Source organism: Thermobia domestica, chromosome 2, assembly GCF_964235325.1.
Source record: "Thermobia domestica chromosome 2, izTheDome1.hap1.1, whole genome shotgun sequence".
Lineage (NCBI taxonomy): Eukaryota > Metazoa > Arthropoda > Insecta > Zygentoma > Lepismatidae > Thermobia > Thermobia domestica.
Window position 1 is genome coordinate 354,531,206 of NC_137455.1, and position 17,583 is coordinate 354,548,788.

Consider the following 17,583-nt stretch of genomic DNA (forward strand, 5'->3'; position numbering starts at 1 on the left):
CTTCACAACTGATTAATCTAATCTATTACTATATGCAATGGACGGAAAGAAAAGGCAAAACACCATTATCATGTGTGTTCACTGTACACTTGAATTACATGTGAAATTGTACTGAGGTCGTGTGGTCATAGTGTGTGTGCATGGAAGTTCGTGATTTAATAAATGACAATATAAAACTTAATTAAACAGAATAGAGCACTGTAGAAAGAGGATAAGTTGTATAAATAAGTACTACCTAGGCTATATAATCATTGTTATATATTTCATATATTTTATGAAAAATGGCGCGAAGAGAAGGTCTGACTTGTAAGATTGGACCGTCAATATTAAATGCTGATTTAGCGCAGTTGTATGAAGAGTCCCAGAAACTAATTGATAATGGAGCAGATTATTTACATCTTGATGTTATGGATGGTCATTTTGTACCAAATATTACATTTGGACATCCAGTTGTTAAGTGTTTACGTTCCAAAATCCCAGAGATATTTTTTGAAACCCATATGATGGTATCGAAGCCAGAGCAGGTTAGTGGTGTTACCATAGTGGGATTGTTTTCATATTTATCCTTTGTTGCTAAGCGATTCAACGTTTTTCCTATCCTTCAGGGAAATGTTCTATAATATTGACCCGCACATGTGTAGGTTGGTTCATTTCTTGGGTATCTTTTAGTTCGTGCAGATTTACTATACGAATCCATAGATTTGTAAAATTTACAGAAGAAATTTCTAATATTTTAAAAGAGCAGTGTTTAAATAATGAAAAAATGGTGTGCACTTACCTCGGACATGAGTATTTACATGGAAATACAGAAATGAAAAGCAAAGGTGGTATTCATGTATTCTCCCATAAGGTAGTTGCAGATAAATGTAATTTGTGAAATGTTTATGATTAATTACTACTCATATTGTATTAATTAAAGTAATCTTTACGCAACCGAAGTAGTATGTTGTTTTACGTCCGATACGGAGTGATTCCTGAAAGTACAGAAAGTAAATGCAGAGAGAAAAAGGTATGTTTTTCATGCAGTTGTGTATGGATCCACATAGTAAATCTGCACGTTACTTCACAAAATATAGCTAAGAGAGCGAAGGGGGTTAGATGTCCCGCAGGACTTGTTTCCTACTTTGTATCACAATTTAGACAAAAACAAGGTACTCTGTTCTGATGAGCCATGAAACGAGTTGGGGGAGATTCTAAATGCCATCCCAGTTCTTGGTCAAAGCTCAGTACTTCATTCACATAGTAATGCCGAGCGAGCAATAGCAAGTGAGGACGGGTTAGTAGCAAAGTTGATTACTTTTTTTATTACGATTATAAGTCATTGCTCTGAAATCCTGCCTTCCTTAAGACATTACACATTGTATTTTACCAGGCCCGAACATAATCTATGTTAAAAGTTTGATCGAGATCGCTCGAGTGGTTCAAAGTTATTAAATTTTACTCATTTTCATATATTTCCCCTTCTCCCTTCCCCTAAAATCTACCGTCGAAGCGGAATGATAAAAAAACTTCCGAGTTCCGAACCTCGTTTATGTTGAAAATTTGATTGAAATTGATCGGGTGGTTCAAGAGTTAATAGGTCACAAACCTAGTCGCTTTTATTTTTATTGGATTTTATATATATCCCCCTCACGTACGTTGTTTCGTCAAACTGAAATAATAAAATCCATCCCGGTCCCGAACCTCACCTATGTTAAAAAAATGAAATGAAATCTTTAGTTTTACGTCCCAGGATTATGCCAGTTAGGCTAAAGGAGACTGTGATTATAAGAAATGAATAAAATGGTGGAATGAAGAAAGTGGGAAGAAACGGGGAAACCCCGAGAAAACTCTCGAACACATTGTTTGTCCACACGGTGCGAGCTGGGATCGAACCAGGGACCCCAAACACCGGAGGTAAACGCCCTACCACTGAGCCACCGCTCTCCCTATTCTTATCTATGTTGAAAATTTGATCGAGATCGGTCTGGTGGTTCAAGAGTTAATATTTTTTATTATTTTTTTCCTATCTCCCCCTTCCCTAAGGTCTACCGTCAAAATGAATAGCTAAAATCACTCTTAGGTCAGAACCGCATCTACGTCAAAAAATTTATCGAGATGTTCAAGAGATTAGGAGTCACAAACATAGTCACTTTCAGTTTTATAATATAAGTTCTAATGACTTACTTCTAATGACTTACGACTCAGTAACTGTTCCAGGATTGTCCAGTCCGTAACAAACATAGTCACTTTCAATTTTATAATATAAGTAAGTTCTAATGACTTACGACTAAATGAGTTTGTGGTGGAACTGGGTTATGAATAATTCATTTTAAAAGGGATACTTATATAAGAAATTTAATCCATAAATTCTAGTAACTTTACTTTTTTTTTTTATGTTTCAGTGGATAGAGCCAATGGCAGATGCCGGGGTAAATCAGTATACATTTCATGTTGAAGCATCAGAGGATATACCTAAAACTTGCAGGAAGATAAAAGAAGCTGGAATGAAGGTACTTGTTTATATATATATATATAACTGCCATCTAAATTGAGACTATTTTAAATACTATGATCTATTAATTTAATGATTTATCAATTCATGAATAAATTTAATTATAAAAATATATTATTATTACTTTTCCTACGCCCCACCTCTCTACTTTGGCCCTACTGTTCAGAGGGGGAAATGTGGGCAATAAAGGAAAGAAAAATAAATATATTTATTTTGATTTATATGGTTGCGCAATATCTGAAGAACAAGGTTGCTGATTTATGTAAATAACGACGAAAGTAAACTAACACAAAATAAAATACATAAATCCTTAAGATTAACCTTACAGCTACCTTAAGTACGGGACACTTGATTCACTTTGGTACTGTGTTCATTTATTAATATACATAAACAACATATGTATTAGTGAAAGCAGGAAACAACCAATTTAAATATATTTTTATACACCACATTCTTTGTAGGTACGAATTCAAGCCTTGTGATGTAACTAGGAAAGTACTTGGGCTCGAACGGGTGGATACACACACACAAAAAAAAGTGTGTGTAACGTTAGCATCCCGGAAGCAAACAGTGATATCCCTTTTTCTGCAAGATGCTGTAAACGTCCGTAAGGGCAGGGCAAAGTAGAGCACGTGCCATAATTACAGGGCGTCTATACTGTCTGACCCCCGGACCAATTTTTGTAGAAAAATGTTAGGTGAATGGAAAAATCGGTGAACACTATCCCATTATTTTTAGGGGCACACATTTTGAATTAAAAATTGTGTCGCAGGGTCCCCTGGGGCTCCCAGACAGGGTCCGATCAAAATTTTCAAATGGTAATGGGATTAAGTAGTATATCGTTGGAAACAAGATGAAGGAAATCCCGAATCTCTGCGCTCACCCTCTATGAAATGGTAGACAGTCAAAATGTCAACACAGTTGTCATGAAAGAGTCTATGAGCACCATTTTGCATAGGGTGCGCATACAGACTTGGAACTTGTTGCAGCTTGTTCCTTTTCACAATACATTTCAAACAATATACTACTTCACCCACCTTACCATTTACAAATTGTGGGGTGGACCCTGTCTGGAACCCTACGAGTTCCAAGGCAATACGTTTCCCTTCAACATGTGTGCCCCGAAAAATAATGGGATAGTGTGTTTCCGTTTACCCAAACGTTTCCCCCAAAATGTCCCGAGGTCAGATTTTATAGACGCGTCGGTATGTTACGTGCTGTTACGGACGTTTACACCAGCGTGCAGTAAAACGGACATTACGGTTTACTTGACGGATGCTAACATTACACATGCTTTCATGTTTGTGCATATTTGCCCGTCCTGGAAAGTATGTGAGCTCGACCGAACACATACGCATAGAAGAAAGAGTATGGGTAGTGTTAGTACCCCTAAAGCGATAGGTGATGTCAGTTTGTCTGCAAGATGGTGCAAACTTGCACCAATAGCTGGCACTACCTAGTGGCAGATAGAACCCACTTCATGTCTACCGCTACGCTACTCCCAACAGTAAAGCTGCAAACGCTAGTTCTTCGCATGAGGAAAGGTTGAATATTGCAGACAAACGAACGTCACCTTTTGCTTGAAGGTACAGGAACTTGTTTCTTTTCACAATACCTTTTCAACGATATACTACTTGACCCCCCTTACCATTTGACAATTTTAGTAGGACCTTGTCTGCGATCCTTCGGGAGACCCTAGGATACAGCTTTTTTTTTATTCAAAATGTGTGCCCCTAAAACAATCGATACGTGTTCACCGATTTTTACATCCACCCAACTGTTTTCGCAAAAATGGACAGGGGTCAGACTTTAAAGACGCCCTGTAATTATGGCATGTGCTCTACTGTGCCCTGCTCTTGTGGACGTTTACAGCATATTGCAGAAAAACGGACATTAATGTTTGCTTTCGGACTGCTAAAATTACACATGCTTTTCTTTTTGTGCTTATTTATCCGTTCGAGCCCAAGTATTTTCCTTGTAAGTAGAGCGCACCGACTGCAGGAGTAAGAGAGTGTGTGGTTGTTCTGGGAAGCGGATTAGGTGGCGTAGTAGTTAACGCATCTGCACGATATGTCGGAGACCTCGGGTTCGACTTATAACAAACGTCACTTAATCCTCTCTTCAACAACGCATTGAATACGGACTTCGATTTTAAGAAGATTACGGATCTCGCATTTTCAAATTTAATATATTATGCTATACAGTGTTTCTTAAGAAATTGTAAATAGCGTAAACTATAGACAAATAAACTTGCGAAAAAGTATACATCCATATATATCAGCATATGCAGAGGCGATCGTTAAGATTAGATCAACGTTGTGAGTAATTATTCAGGACTCAAACATCAACTTTAATTTTAATCAGCTCGGCATACTATTGACTCGAACTCTAAATTATCTTTGAAAGCGGAATCCATATGTAACATTACTCGTCGACTCTATATTCATCTCAGCCAGTCTGTACATTATCAGATGTTGTTATATACTACTTCAAGCCTATATTATCCATTTCACAACATGCACTTTAAAACTATGTATTACCTTAACTATTGACAGGATCACATAAAATCTCAATATTTATCCGTCAAAGAGCTATTTTAACTTAACATTTCTTAACTACATCTTGTCGTTGATACTTAATTAGATCTATATCTCTTACTTCTTTTTTCAACAATAGCATATATATGTATATATAATCTTTTTCTTCTTCTGTACAAGTAGTAAATTATAATTTTGGTAAAACATATTTTATGATTACAAAATATATCTGTAATTTATATTGGGTGAAACTTTTAGTATTTAAATTAAATATTTCTGTTTAACTCAAACTAAACATAATGTCATCTTATGACCTCTTCTTACTATAAATATTAATTTTTTTTCTGGGACAAAGCTATTAAAAAACATGTCAGAGCTTATTTTAATAAATTCTGTAGAGAAACAAATGAAAATTTGGTTCGTTACAGAGTCTGGGTTCAGTCAGTCACTTTTTCACTCTTTGTGCGTTATAGAATTCACATCTACAGAGGTTCTGGTGTGTTAAACAGTCGGTTGTTTCCTCTTTTATTAATACATATATAAAATTACAACCGTCATAGTATAGCAGTTGTCTGGTAGAACCCACGTGGTCCAGGTGGACAGCACTGACCTCGAGAGTGAGTGGCTGTTCTGGGAAGCGGACTGGGTGGTGTAGTAGTTAACGCATCAGCACAGTATGCTGGAGATCCCGGGTTCGAGTCTTGGTCCAGTCATTCACTTTTTGTGCGTTCATACATAATCAATCTTAATTATAAAAAGAAAAAAAAGGACTAGTTCGAATAGTATTTATAAATATCAATAAAACGGGATAAATTAGATTGTAGAATTTATTTTCTTTGTAGTATCAAATTAGATTCCTTTCCTTTACCATTATTCCTTAAATTTTACGTTAACTGTCGATCTGACAGTGAAAATGAGTTTCTTCTTCAAATTCTAAATTGTAAATTACCAAACAAAATTTCTGAAGAGGGAAGTACTTTTGTGTTATGAAATATTCTCAAATTACTTCCGCAAATGTAATCATTTGGTTGAAGATTCATTTCCAAATTTGGTTCGAGATGAGTTGTCCATGTTAAAATGGATACAATTCCTCCAAAAGAAACCGTGAAATAGCAGATCAGCAATAGTAATTTGAGCACTATTACTGATTTGTTAACTCATTAATTCATTGCACGTGGAACAAATAAAGAACAGATAGGCCAGACTAATTTTTCAAACTTATAATACACTGCATTGTAATTACTTTAACACAAGGGATATGCTTACTTAAAAGAGGTTTGCCGATGATTACAATTATTATGCCGCTCAGGTAAGCTAAGATGCTACCTCGGGAAGATATTCGAACCGGATACTGGAAGTAATCTTCTTCACCACAGCTCATTACATGTAAAATGACAATAGTGTCTGAAGGGGGCGCGGTGGCTCATTGGTAGAGCGTTCACCTCCGGTGCTGGGGGTCCCTGGTTCGATGCTAGCTCGCGCCGTGTGGACTTTGTGGTGGATGAACACCGTGCTCGTAGGTTTTCTCGGGGTTCTCCCGTTTCCTCCCACTTTCTTCATTTCGCTCATCTCTCGTCACCACCGTCTCCTTCAGCCTAACCGGCATAACCGTAAGACGTAAAACTTAAAGATTTCATTTCATTTCAATAGTGTCTGAAACATGAAAATTCCCCCTACAATTAGAGGAACAGTCTCCCATAGGGAGACATTTTAATATACACCAACTGGGAGCAACACAAATTACTAACTCTTTAATAGCTAAGAAAGCTTGCTACGCTACGCTAATTAAACACTCCAACTTCCGTATCGAGAGAAGGAGCAACTATCTGTTACTTATATTTAATATTATCCGTTTTATAATTCAACTGTAGTAACCAGCATTTAAAATAATACTGCGTCACTAGGTCTCGAACACATCTATCTTTCTATGTTATTGGACCAGTACTTCTAACTTGTAACACACTTCCATTGACTCTAAAGCTTACAAAAAACAGCTTAGCTCTCAATCTTCTATTTTGATTGCATAAGATCCACCTATAGATGTGTTTCTTATTTCCTTTTCAATTTTCCAGTTGCATATTTTGAATCAGTGGCTCCACGTAGCGTAATCGCTAACGCTTTCGCCTTCGATTCCCAATGGGGGCACTCGGTCGAAAAAGTGTAAAAAGCCGAGGTTTACCTGAGTTTTCCTCGTTCACACCAGGAAAATGCTGGAGTGGTACCTAACTTTTCCCCAGGTCGCTTCCTTCCTTCCCCAATCCTTTCTTCTTTCCCTTTTTTCGGATAGTGTGCTCGCCGAGGGACATCATCTCTCATACCTGACGGGCTTAAATGGCCATAGATGCGAAAGCCCAGCAATCTAAATCCTAAACATATCTTCGATCAACAAGTTTCGATAAAACAAACAAAAGAATAACGTAATCCTTATAACCCACTAGAACTGATTGCCTCACCAACTCTTTGTAACTAAATTTAATCATTCCAACACAAGGGACTATGTACATTTTACATAATACAGATATGGCGACCACTTACTATTGAGGTAGCATTAAATTCAGTGCACTCAACTTTTAAATATTCTCCAACTGCTGAGCGCACCGAATGTGTTCCATGAGTTATTGCAACAAGATTTATAATTTATTGTAAGCTTAGAATGAAATGTTTAACTTCGTCGTATGATTTTTGTGTAGTACTGCTAATTACGGAGGTATGATTTATTGTTTTAAACTTTTGTAGGTGGGTCTTGGTTTGAAACCTGCTACTTCTGTGGATGTAATTCTACCTTATATCGATTTAGTGGATATGGTACTTATTATGACAGTGGAACCAGGCTTTGGAGGCCAGAAGTTTATGGAAGACATGATGCCTAAAGTTCAGACATTGAGACAAAACTTCCCCTTATTAGATATTGAAGTGGATGGCGGCGTAGGTCCAAATACTATTGGCTCGTGTGCAGAGGTAATTTCCTTTTACAGTGCTAAGTTTATATAGTGCGTTCAGAAAATCGCTCCACAGTGAATGTAGTAGTTGTTATTGTAAGAAACACGATTGTAACATTCAGTTATCTCCGACTGTATATGCGTGTTGTATTATGCAGATGTCCGACACAGACTATAAGCTAGACTGACTTTCAACTCAGTAGCGATATATGCTGCACAATAAAGACGGTATGCGTTACATTGTAACCAGTTGTTGTGCTCAAATGTCAGTCAGAGTTCTGTTGAGTATCAAGTAATACAAGTATGTATAACAATGGAGGAACTCTCTTTTTAACACAAGTTTCGTGAGGGTGACAAGTATAGAGAATATGTGAAAAACTATTCATTGAAAAGTGGTTGAACAGTATCAGAATCGACCCTAACTATTAAAAGTACTGTAGGATGTTATCACATATAAGATACATGCAATTTATCAATCACCACTTCTCTACTTCGTGTGGTCGCAAAAATGACTAAAATACCTGTGCCTTCAAGTTGAGACAAACCATTTTTAACATTTATTGTATAGTGGAGTGTTTCTATATATATCTTTATCATGATTTACTGCGGAACGACTTTTTGAATGCACTGTACACACACACACACACAAAGAATTCGTATATGCTGAATAATAATATTTCTCCAGAATATATACATTGGATATTGTAAAATTGGTGCCCACGGACAACATAGCGGTATTTTACAGGTCAAAATCAAGTGAAAAAGCTATATAATGGTATACCTTCCGGGACCTTCTTCAGCCGTTGTTAAGAAACAAAAATTTTAGGGATGTACCGATACCACTTTTTCACCGATACTGAAGAGGCCGACACCGGTACTGATATTTTTGGACACATTTCTTATATATTGTCAGGAATTTTCAGAGTAATGAAATGATCAACATTGTTATAAGGTATATTAGATAGAAGGCCAAAATTTGACATACAAATACAAAAAGCAGCATTTCATATTAGATTCCACACAAAAAATATATTTCCTCTAAATTTAATCCAGCTTACATAAAATGAACTAAAAAGCAACAAATACTTATATAGTGTAAAGTTAATTCTAAGAGTCAGTGATTGATATTTAGAGTGATAATGGGCCGTATAAATAAAAGTAAGCAAGTGCTTTAAACTCACAAATTCTAACTACAGTATAAAGAATTGTTCAAATTTAAGAAGGAAAATGTTAAATGGCTTGCACAACACTTCCTTCCCAAATCAACTGAAAGACGAGGTGATGCTATGAAAAGATGATTTTTAAGGTACGTAGGAGATCCTGGTTTTCAGGTAGTTGTTACAGAAGACACTGGCGTTGCTCAGCCTACCGTATCAAATGTCTTTTGAAAGTTGTACAGACAAATTAAGCAGAAAACAAAATTATGGATACACTTTCCTACAACAACTGCTGCTCTTCAAGAAGCTAAGAATAAATGGTCCCAACGGTATACATTCCCGGATGCTATTAGTGCAGTAGAGTGCACACATGTAGTTATAAAGAAGCCGAAAGTCCATGGGATGAATATTTATATCGAAAAGGGGTTGCAATGTGCAGGCCACCTGTGATGCAAGAAAAAGATTTAATATCGTAGATAGCACTTGACCTGGCTCTGTGCACGACTTTCGCATATGAAAGAACTCGGATATTTCTAGAGTAATTACTAATAATATCACTAACACATTATTATTAGAGCTCCTTCGTGGCTAAGCGGTTAGCGTACGCGCCTTTGGCGTGGGAGACCCGGGTTCGATTCCCGGCGGGAGCTCATGTGGTTCGGATTCCACGTTAATCAGTAGGTCCACGTCTCATATAGCCTCGCTGCTGAACGGGACGCTAAACTAAAATCAACTCAACTCAACTCAACATTATTATTAGTTGATTCTGGATATGGAATTGCACCTTGGTTAATGACCGTCTATCATAATCCTACTACTCCAGAACAGTCAGCGTTCAACAAATGCATTGCAAAGGAGCGAGTAATAATAGGACGCTGTTTTGGTCAGCTCAACAGCGATTCTGAGACTTGGTAATGTAGTATCTTTTTCTCATTTAAGTGGTTAAATATCTTAAAAAGTAGTTTTATACATAAATGCCTTGTACACATTGCTAAATATTTTGGAATTTGTACCTCAAAAACGGCTTTATTTGTAAATACTTTTGAGTGTTTGAAATTAAAAACTCTTCTTCCCTCTATTGTTGAAAGCAGACAAGAAAGTACGTTCATTGAGCACTTGCTACTTATCACGGAGCATTTGCTTAACGAGTAGAGGAAAATTTTATTTATACCAAAACAAAGAGCAGGTGCTCGATACTCAGCTTGCTCATGAGCAAATGCTTAGAAGCAAGTGCTCACTTTTATTTATACGACCCAATGTACTTGGATAGTTACATATTACATTTACTAGTCTCTATTACATAGTCTGCATACAGTGGCGGCGATTAGAAGTTAAAAGCGGTGGAGCAAGAAATGATCTGAATATATGCAAATGAATGTTAGTTTTCCTGATTGCTTCTAACACTTTGTTTGACGAAAGGTTGTATAATTAATAGCATGCTATTTATTCAGTTAAAATACCGTATATCGTATTTCACATTTTATTAAGTAAATTTACAAGAGCAACACAAGTAGGTACTAGCCTTTTGTACTCTTAAACAACGGAGATCGAAGAAGAGATTTGATTCCTTGCTCATGAACATCGTAAAATTGTGTGATTTGACCAGTGGCCAGTTGCTCAGTGGCCACTGGTCACTGTTTGGTACCACAATGTTCACCATCCTCTTAGATATTGATCAACATCAATATCATCTCTCTATGACTTATCGTTCCCAAGATATTTGCCAAGAAAGTTCCGATTTCGGGAGATGTAAGAAGTCATATCTTGGGAACCGTACACTGTAAAAATGAGGTGTTGAAACAACACAAAATGACTACCACTTTAGTGTGTTACTTGTGTGTTAATACATCGTCTTCCGAGCATATCAATAATAACTAGTTATTACCTGAGAGAATTTGCATTGGTATTTATCGTTTAATATGAGCAAAGCTTTGCAAAATATCTTTGGCACTTATGCCAAGTAACGAATAATGTTCTATGTTTTCTGTAATCGGTCACAATAATATTGTTGTAAACCTGTGAATCATCTAACAACAGTTACACAGATAGCTGTGCTTCCGTCTGTTTTCCTTTATTTGTTATTCTTGTGTCTTAGCATATATGAACATAAGATGGCAGAACTGTTGCCTATGTAACTGTTGTCACACGATTCACAGGTTTACAACAATATTACTGTGACCGATTACAGAAAACATAGAACATTATTCGTTACTTGGCATAAGTGCCAGAGATATTTTGCAAAGCTTTGCTCATATTAAACGATGAATACCAATGCAAATTCTCTCAGGTAATAACTAGTTATTAATGATATGCTCGGAAGACGATGTATTAACACACAAGTAACACACTAAAGTGGTAGTCATTTTGTGTTGTTTCAACACCTCATTTTTTTGCTGTGTAACTCATAGAGAGATGATATTGGTGTTGATCAATACTTAGGAGGATGATAAACATTTTGTTAACAAATAGTAACCGGTGGCCACTGGTTATATCTCTATTTTCAATATATATATGGTGATAAAAAGTGACAGCTTAATATAGCTAATTCAATAATCCCCTAATGCGCAGGTTCCAAATATGTAAATTCAGATGCATTTAATATACAATTTCATATAAATTTCGAAAAAAATACTTTTTTTTATTTTTAAGTTCGTTCTGGCAATGCTCTTCGAGCATTCTCAACTGTTTCTTGTTTTCTGTTCAAAGAAAAAAGCCAACGAAAAAGGCTTTGCTGCGTCTGAGAAAAGGGCATTGTTGCATCTGCAAGTAAAAAAGGAAACATTTTTTCTTTCACTACCAATTTGTAACTGCGGAATAATATAAACGATATAGGCAAAACAATGAAAGAAATAGAAGTTGATTCTTATTACTCTCTTTTTAATCAATATTCCTTACTATTAGAAAGAAGAAAAGACATTTTAGGAACTGTCGATTTTTGTGCAATTAAAGAATAACTTGGGAAAGGATTTTCTTGTTTTGCAAAATGTTCTCTCAATTAGTTTCAAAGCGGCTGACTAACATATGAAGCCCTTGTAAGAAGGAATGAAAGTACGCTGGAATTATTGCGCTCCAAGAGGTTAATTTTTGGGCCATTCTCCGTGGCAATTAAAACACAATTCATGTAGCTTTCTTAACTCCACGGGAAGACAAATAACCAATACGTACTTACGTCACGGCAAATATTATATGGCACCATTTTTTCTTCCTTACTATTAGAAAGAAGAAAAGACATTTTAGGAACTGTCGATTTTTGTGCAATTAAAGAATAACTTGGGAAAGGATTTTCTTGTTTTGCAAAATGTTCTCTCAATTAGTTTCAAAGCGGCTGACTAACATATGAAGCCCTTGTAAGAAGGAATGAAAGTACGCTGGAATTATTGCGCTCCAAGAGGTTAATTTTTGGGCCATTCTCCGTGGCAATTAAAACACAATTCATGTAGCTTTCTTAACTCCACGGGAAGACAAATAACCAATACGTACTTACGTCACGGCAAATATTATATGGCACCATTTTTTTTTCTATGACTCAGTAATACATACAAAAACTTAAGTTTATCGACTTTAAGTGCCATCTGGAAAGAATCAATGGATTGGTAGATCTGCTCTATGCTTCTTTATCTGCGACGTTGCCACATAGTGCAATAGTGCACGAAAAGTATTTGTTTTAAAAGCGATGAGAGTAGCGTGGATCTCAAGAACAATATATTACACGTAGTGATCCGGTGTTGTTTACCTATATCATCAAACGTGGATTAAGAACCTGGAAGAAATATGTTTTACGTTGCAGGAGAGAGCATGAAGTAGAAAGCTGTGTGGATGTTTGTACCCCGGACAGTATTAGCAGAAAGGAAGGTGTTCTGCACAGAAGTAGACGATCAGCACTTCAGCATATGATGTCACTTGTTGTTTTTAAGCATAAGGCAAATTTTACAAGGTCTTCATTAGCAACTGTACAAAATACAGGTAGTGTACATACTGTATGAGAATGACCGTGCGAACAGACTTCCTTTGTGCTCTTCCCACTGGACCCGGGTTTTCATGTGTGAGATCCCGGGTTCAGATTCCAGCTTAAACTATATCTTCACGTCTCATATAGCCTCGGTGCTGAAAAGCGATGCAGAACTTCAACAGGTAGCAAGACCCGATTTGTACCAACAATTATTGAACATAATGCATGTGAACCCAAACTTTGTACATAATATATTGATGTGTAATGCAGCTGATTTCACTAATTTGATTATATTTTTAAATCTCGATTAGGTGGTGTAAACTGGTAAACATTTTCAAATTGTTTTAACTTTCTTAGTGTGTATTCGTAATTGTCTGTATGACTGCTGCATCCTAAATTTGCATGTTAATTACAAACAAAAGCATGCTGAAACGTTACCATGAACAAAGAAGGAATAAACTAAATAATACAGAGCTAGCATAAATGATTCATGCAGTTTGAAAATGCTATATTTTCAAAAGTATTACACGTCCATACATGAAAGATATATGAAAAAAAAAAGTTGATACACCCTCTATAAATGTTCAATATATGCCCCTTTAATGACACGACACACATCCAGACGTTACTTGAGCTCATTCCATACATTTTGAAGCATAGTCCTGTCAATTGTCTGCAGTGCAGCACTGATTCGTTCTTTTGAGCTCGACTAAAGATTGCAGTAGTGGGGTACGTAAACAAGGTCTTCAACGTACCCCCACAGGAGGAAGCCGCTGGACGTTAAATCAGGAGATCTGGGAGGCCAGGGGAACAAATCTAGTTCATTCGCACCAATACGGCCAATCCAGTGATGCGAGATGTGCCAATGAGGGGTTGTCCTGTCTTGTGCCCCTCGTGCTGCCGGTGAGTATGTGGTTCTTTCCATATATCTTTCATGGGTATACATGTAATACTTTTGAAAATATAGCCTTTTCAAAATGAATGAATCATTTAGGCTAACCCTGTATTTTGAATCTTATACTCGAGTAGCTTTCAAGGTGCTTAAATAAAGTCAATGACTTCAAATTGTAAGGCATTGCAAAACTGAGAAAGAAAGTGAAACTTTGGTTTTGCCATATGCAACAACACTATATTGTTTTTCACAAAAGTATGTTAACGTAAATAAAATAGTTTTGTTGACTCATATCTTTGTGATTATTAACTTGTCCATAAAATCTGTTACATGTTATATAAGTTTAATATTTAAAATTTCTTGCAGGCTGGAGCAAATATGATTGTATCAGGGACAGCTGTCATTGGAGCTGACAACCCAGGTCGAGTAATAACAGCTCTTCGCAATGCTGTAGACGACGCCATTCAGAAAACGCAACTAGAGAGATAATTATCCATCAATTGTTATTGTGTACATTCCCTATTAAGTGGCTGACAGGCAAACATGACGTGGGTGGTGAAGAGCGAATTAGAAGTTTAGTGTTATATTGGGAGATCTTTTTATGGATGTAAATGCTATTTTTTGATTGCTATTTTACAATGAGTAAACTGTTTATTTTGATTAATCAGAGTTGTTTTCATTAACAAAGAAATAATCCAAAAATAAATCTCGAGAAGTGTTGAAACATGATCCATTGATTGAAATTTTACTTTCGTATTGGGAGGTCAAGATCAAAATCACGTGTAAGATACCGATTTCTCTCTTTTTTTTCTTTCTTTTCTATTTATTTTTTTCCCATGGAATATAACGTACACATTTCACGCTACAAAATAAGATATATTAAAGAAATTGTTAATTAAGGACACTAAAATAAATAAATGAGTGAAACTAAACCTTCTGATTTCGCTTGCCTGCTACAAGTGAAATCATTCAATTTTACACAATTGCTGTTTTATATTTATTTATTTTATTTATTGAACAGTTACCAGATACAGCTCAGAAGCCATTTCATACTGGATATCTAACATCAATAACAGTGGAAAAGATTTGGGAAGGTATCGACCAGGGTCTGTTAAGTAAGTACCATCCTGACATTTGCCTGGTAGAACTGAAGAAAACCCTAGTTAGGATAGTCGGCAGCAGGAATCGAACTCACGACCTCCAGAATGCGAAGCGAACGCTCTATTCCTTGAGTTACTTTGCTCAGTATTTTTGAAATACTCTGAAAGTACCTGAAAATTTACAATAATAATAATAATAATAAGGAAATTGGACTGTAGGAGATTTTTGTATGTTATTGTATTGTTGTAGTGTACTTTCACTTACGTAAACAGCGTTTCAGAAATATAGTAGGCTCTCAGTTAACTTACCACCAAGGGACAGCCGTAGTCGGATAAAGAAAAATTACCATTTCGTACCCTCTAAATTGTATGGCATTGTTATAATGCTTTAAAAAAAGTTTACTGTGTACAATTCAATTAATGTTGACAAAATCAGGTACTGCAAGCTGTTCCAGTGACACTCAGTTGAACGAAATATTGTATATTGAATAATCCACACTAAACATAAAAGTGGGAAAAAAAAAACGGCAGCCTACAATACTCAATGGAGTACACCTTACTTTTATGTGAATGTTTATTGTTGTGGAGCACAGAGCGTGACTGATAATGAAAGTGACCTATTCCTTGGAAGATGCGCAGTTAAGAGAGAGTTTACTGTATAAAAATAGTGATAATGAAATAAAATCTTTAAGTTTTACGTCCCAGGGTTATGCCGGTTGGGCTAAAGGAGACGGTGATGATGAGAAATGAATGAAATGGTGGAATGAAGAAAGTTGGACGAAACGGGAGAACCCCAAGAAAACCCATGCACACGGTATTTGTCTACTACAAAGTTCACTTGGTGCGAGCTGGGATCGAACCAAGAACCTCATGCACCAGAGATGAACGCTCTACCAGAGCCACCGCAGCTCCAGTAGAGATAGTGTATGTGTAGAGGCAGTCCACGACTTAGGTAAATTGATCGTTACAAAGCTCTTTGCGTTTGTTTTTTCTTTCTTTAAAAAAAAAATCATCCTAGGAATTGTCGCAAACACATGAAAAAGTACTGTTTAATAGTACTGCAGTGCAAAAATTCAGTTGCATAATATACTTTATAAATATGGTAATATGCTTTATATACCTTTAACGTGGTTAATAATAATAATAGTTCAACAATACTTCTTATATCAGAAATTTCTTAGTGTGTCGAATTTATATAAATTGGCGATTATCAGTAAAATGATGGTCCTTCCTCAGTTATAACGTTCCCCATGTTATAATGTTGCTGAAAATAAATAAATGAATGGCAGCAGGCGAGTAGCCGATTCGGTTTGGTGGAATGCAGCTCTAAAACACACATCAACTGCCTGCTAAGCAGAAGATCGAATTCAAGTTCCCACGAAGTATTAGTTTACTTTGTTATTTAGCATGAAATTTGTATATCAAAAGAATTGTGATTTTACACTCAAACAACATTTTAAAGTGCTTCCATGTAGTTGCATATTCAGTTTGAAAATGAATTCAACCACAGAAAAAGAAAAATGGAAAACTTCGATCTCATACTTCATTTTCACCTTAAGAGAGAGAAAAAGAATATAGAGAATGTCACCCATATTCTCATCTTCCAAGATCTGGAACTGCAGCACCAACAGGATACCTTATAATGGATATAATGCAGAACAATTCAATTTCGTGTACACAGTGTTTCCAAGAAATTCTTCTCTGAAGCTGAAATATATATATATATTCTGTTTACACTTCAATATTTAGTATTGTTCACAAAATGACAATATATATATACACCGGGTGTATCGAAAGTCCGGGGCCAAAGCCAACTCCAATATGAGTAAACATACGAAAAAGTGTAAAGTTGTTGGAAATAAGTGTTTTTCAGTTTAAAATGGTGGGATATTCTTAATCACACTAGGCGTTTGTACTTCACGCTATTAAAGCGCCATATGTTAAAATGGAAAAAACAACGTTACTAGTTCAGCAAGCTATATCCTTGCGCGTTTTTCCAACAATTGTTTATTAAAACTAACACTATTTTTGTTTAAAGAAAAAAGGTATTAAGCTGTAGTCAGATACTATTGGTTATTTATGTAATAAGTTCCAGAATCGGAATAGACACAGTTATATTTGTGTGGAATTATTGTCAGACTCTCTTTACACCTGTAGTTTCGTTCTATCTCTATAAACTTGACCCTCCATCACCTTATTACCTAACCGTCAAAGCAGAGCATAATGGACCAGTCAGCACAATCCCTTAATACACCCTTTTACGATCTATTTCCTTAGGAGTTTGGAGAATTTTGTTAAATAATGTCTTTGTTGACCTAACATCAGAATCAATATACATCGGGTGTTCTAAAAATGGCGCCCACGGACCAGAGAACACTATTCTACAAGGCAAAATAAAGCGAAAATGTTATATGATTATGTCCTCCGGGGCCTCCTTCAGCCGCTATGGGGAATCAATATTTCACAATGTGGCAACGTCGTAGATTGACTTGGAGCCATTAGCATTACTCTACGA

General features: G+C 36.2%; 1 protein-coding gene across 1 annotated transcript; it reads left to right on the forward strand.

Moving 5' to 3' along the window:
- Positions 1 to 81: 81 nt before the first annotated feature.
- On the forward strand, positions 82 to 14,632 carry Rpe (ribulose-phosphate 3-epimerase). The gene is made up of 4 exons (XM_081749297.1): positions 82 to 524; positions 2,385 to 2,492; positions 7,768 to 7,989; positions 14,335 to 14,632. Exons 1-4 carry the CDS (start codon positions 282 to 284, stop codon positions 14,455 to 14,457), a joined length of 696 nt encoding a protein of 231 aa, XP_081605423.1. The 5' UTR covers positions 82 to 281; the 3' UTR covers positions 14,458 to 14,632.
- Positions 14,633 to 17,583: the final 2,951 nt, after the last annotated feature.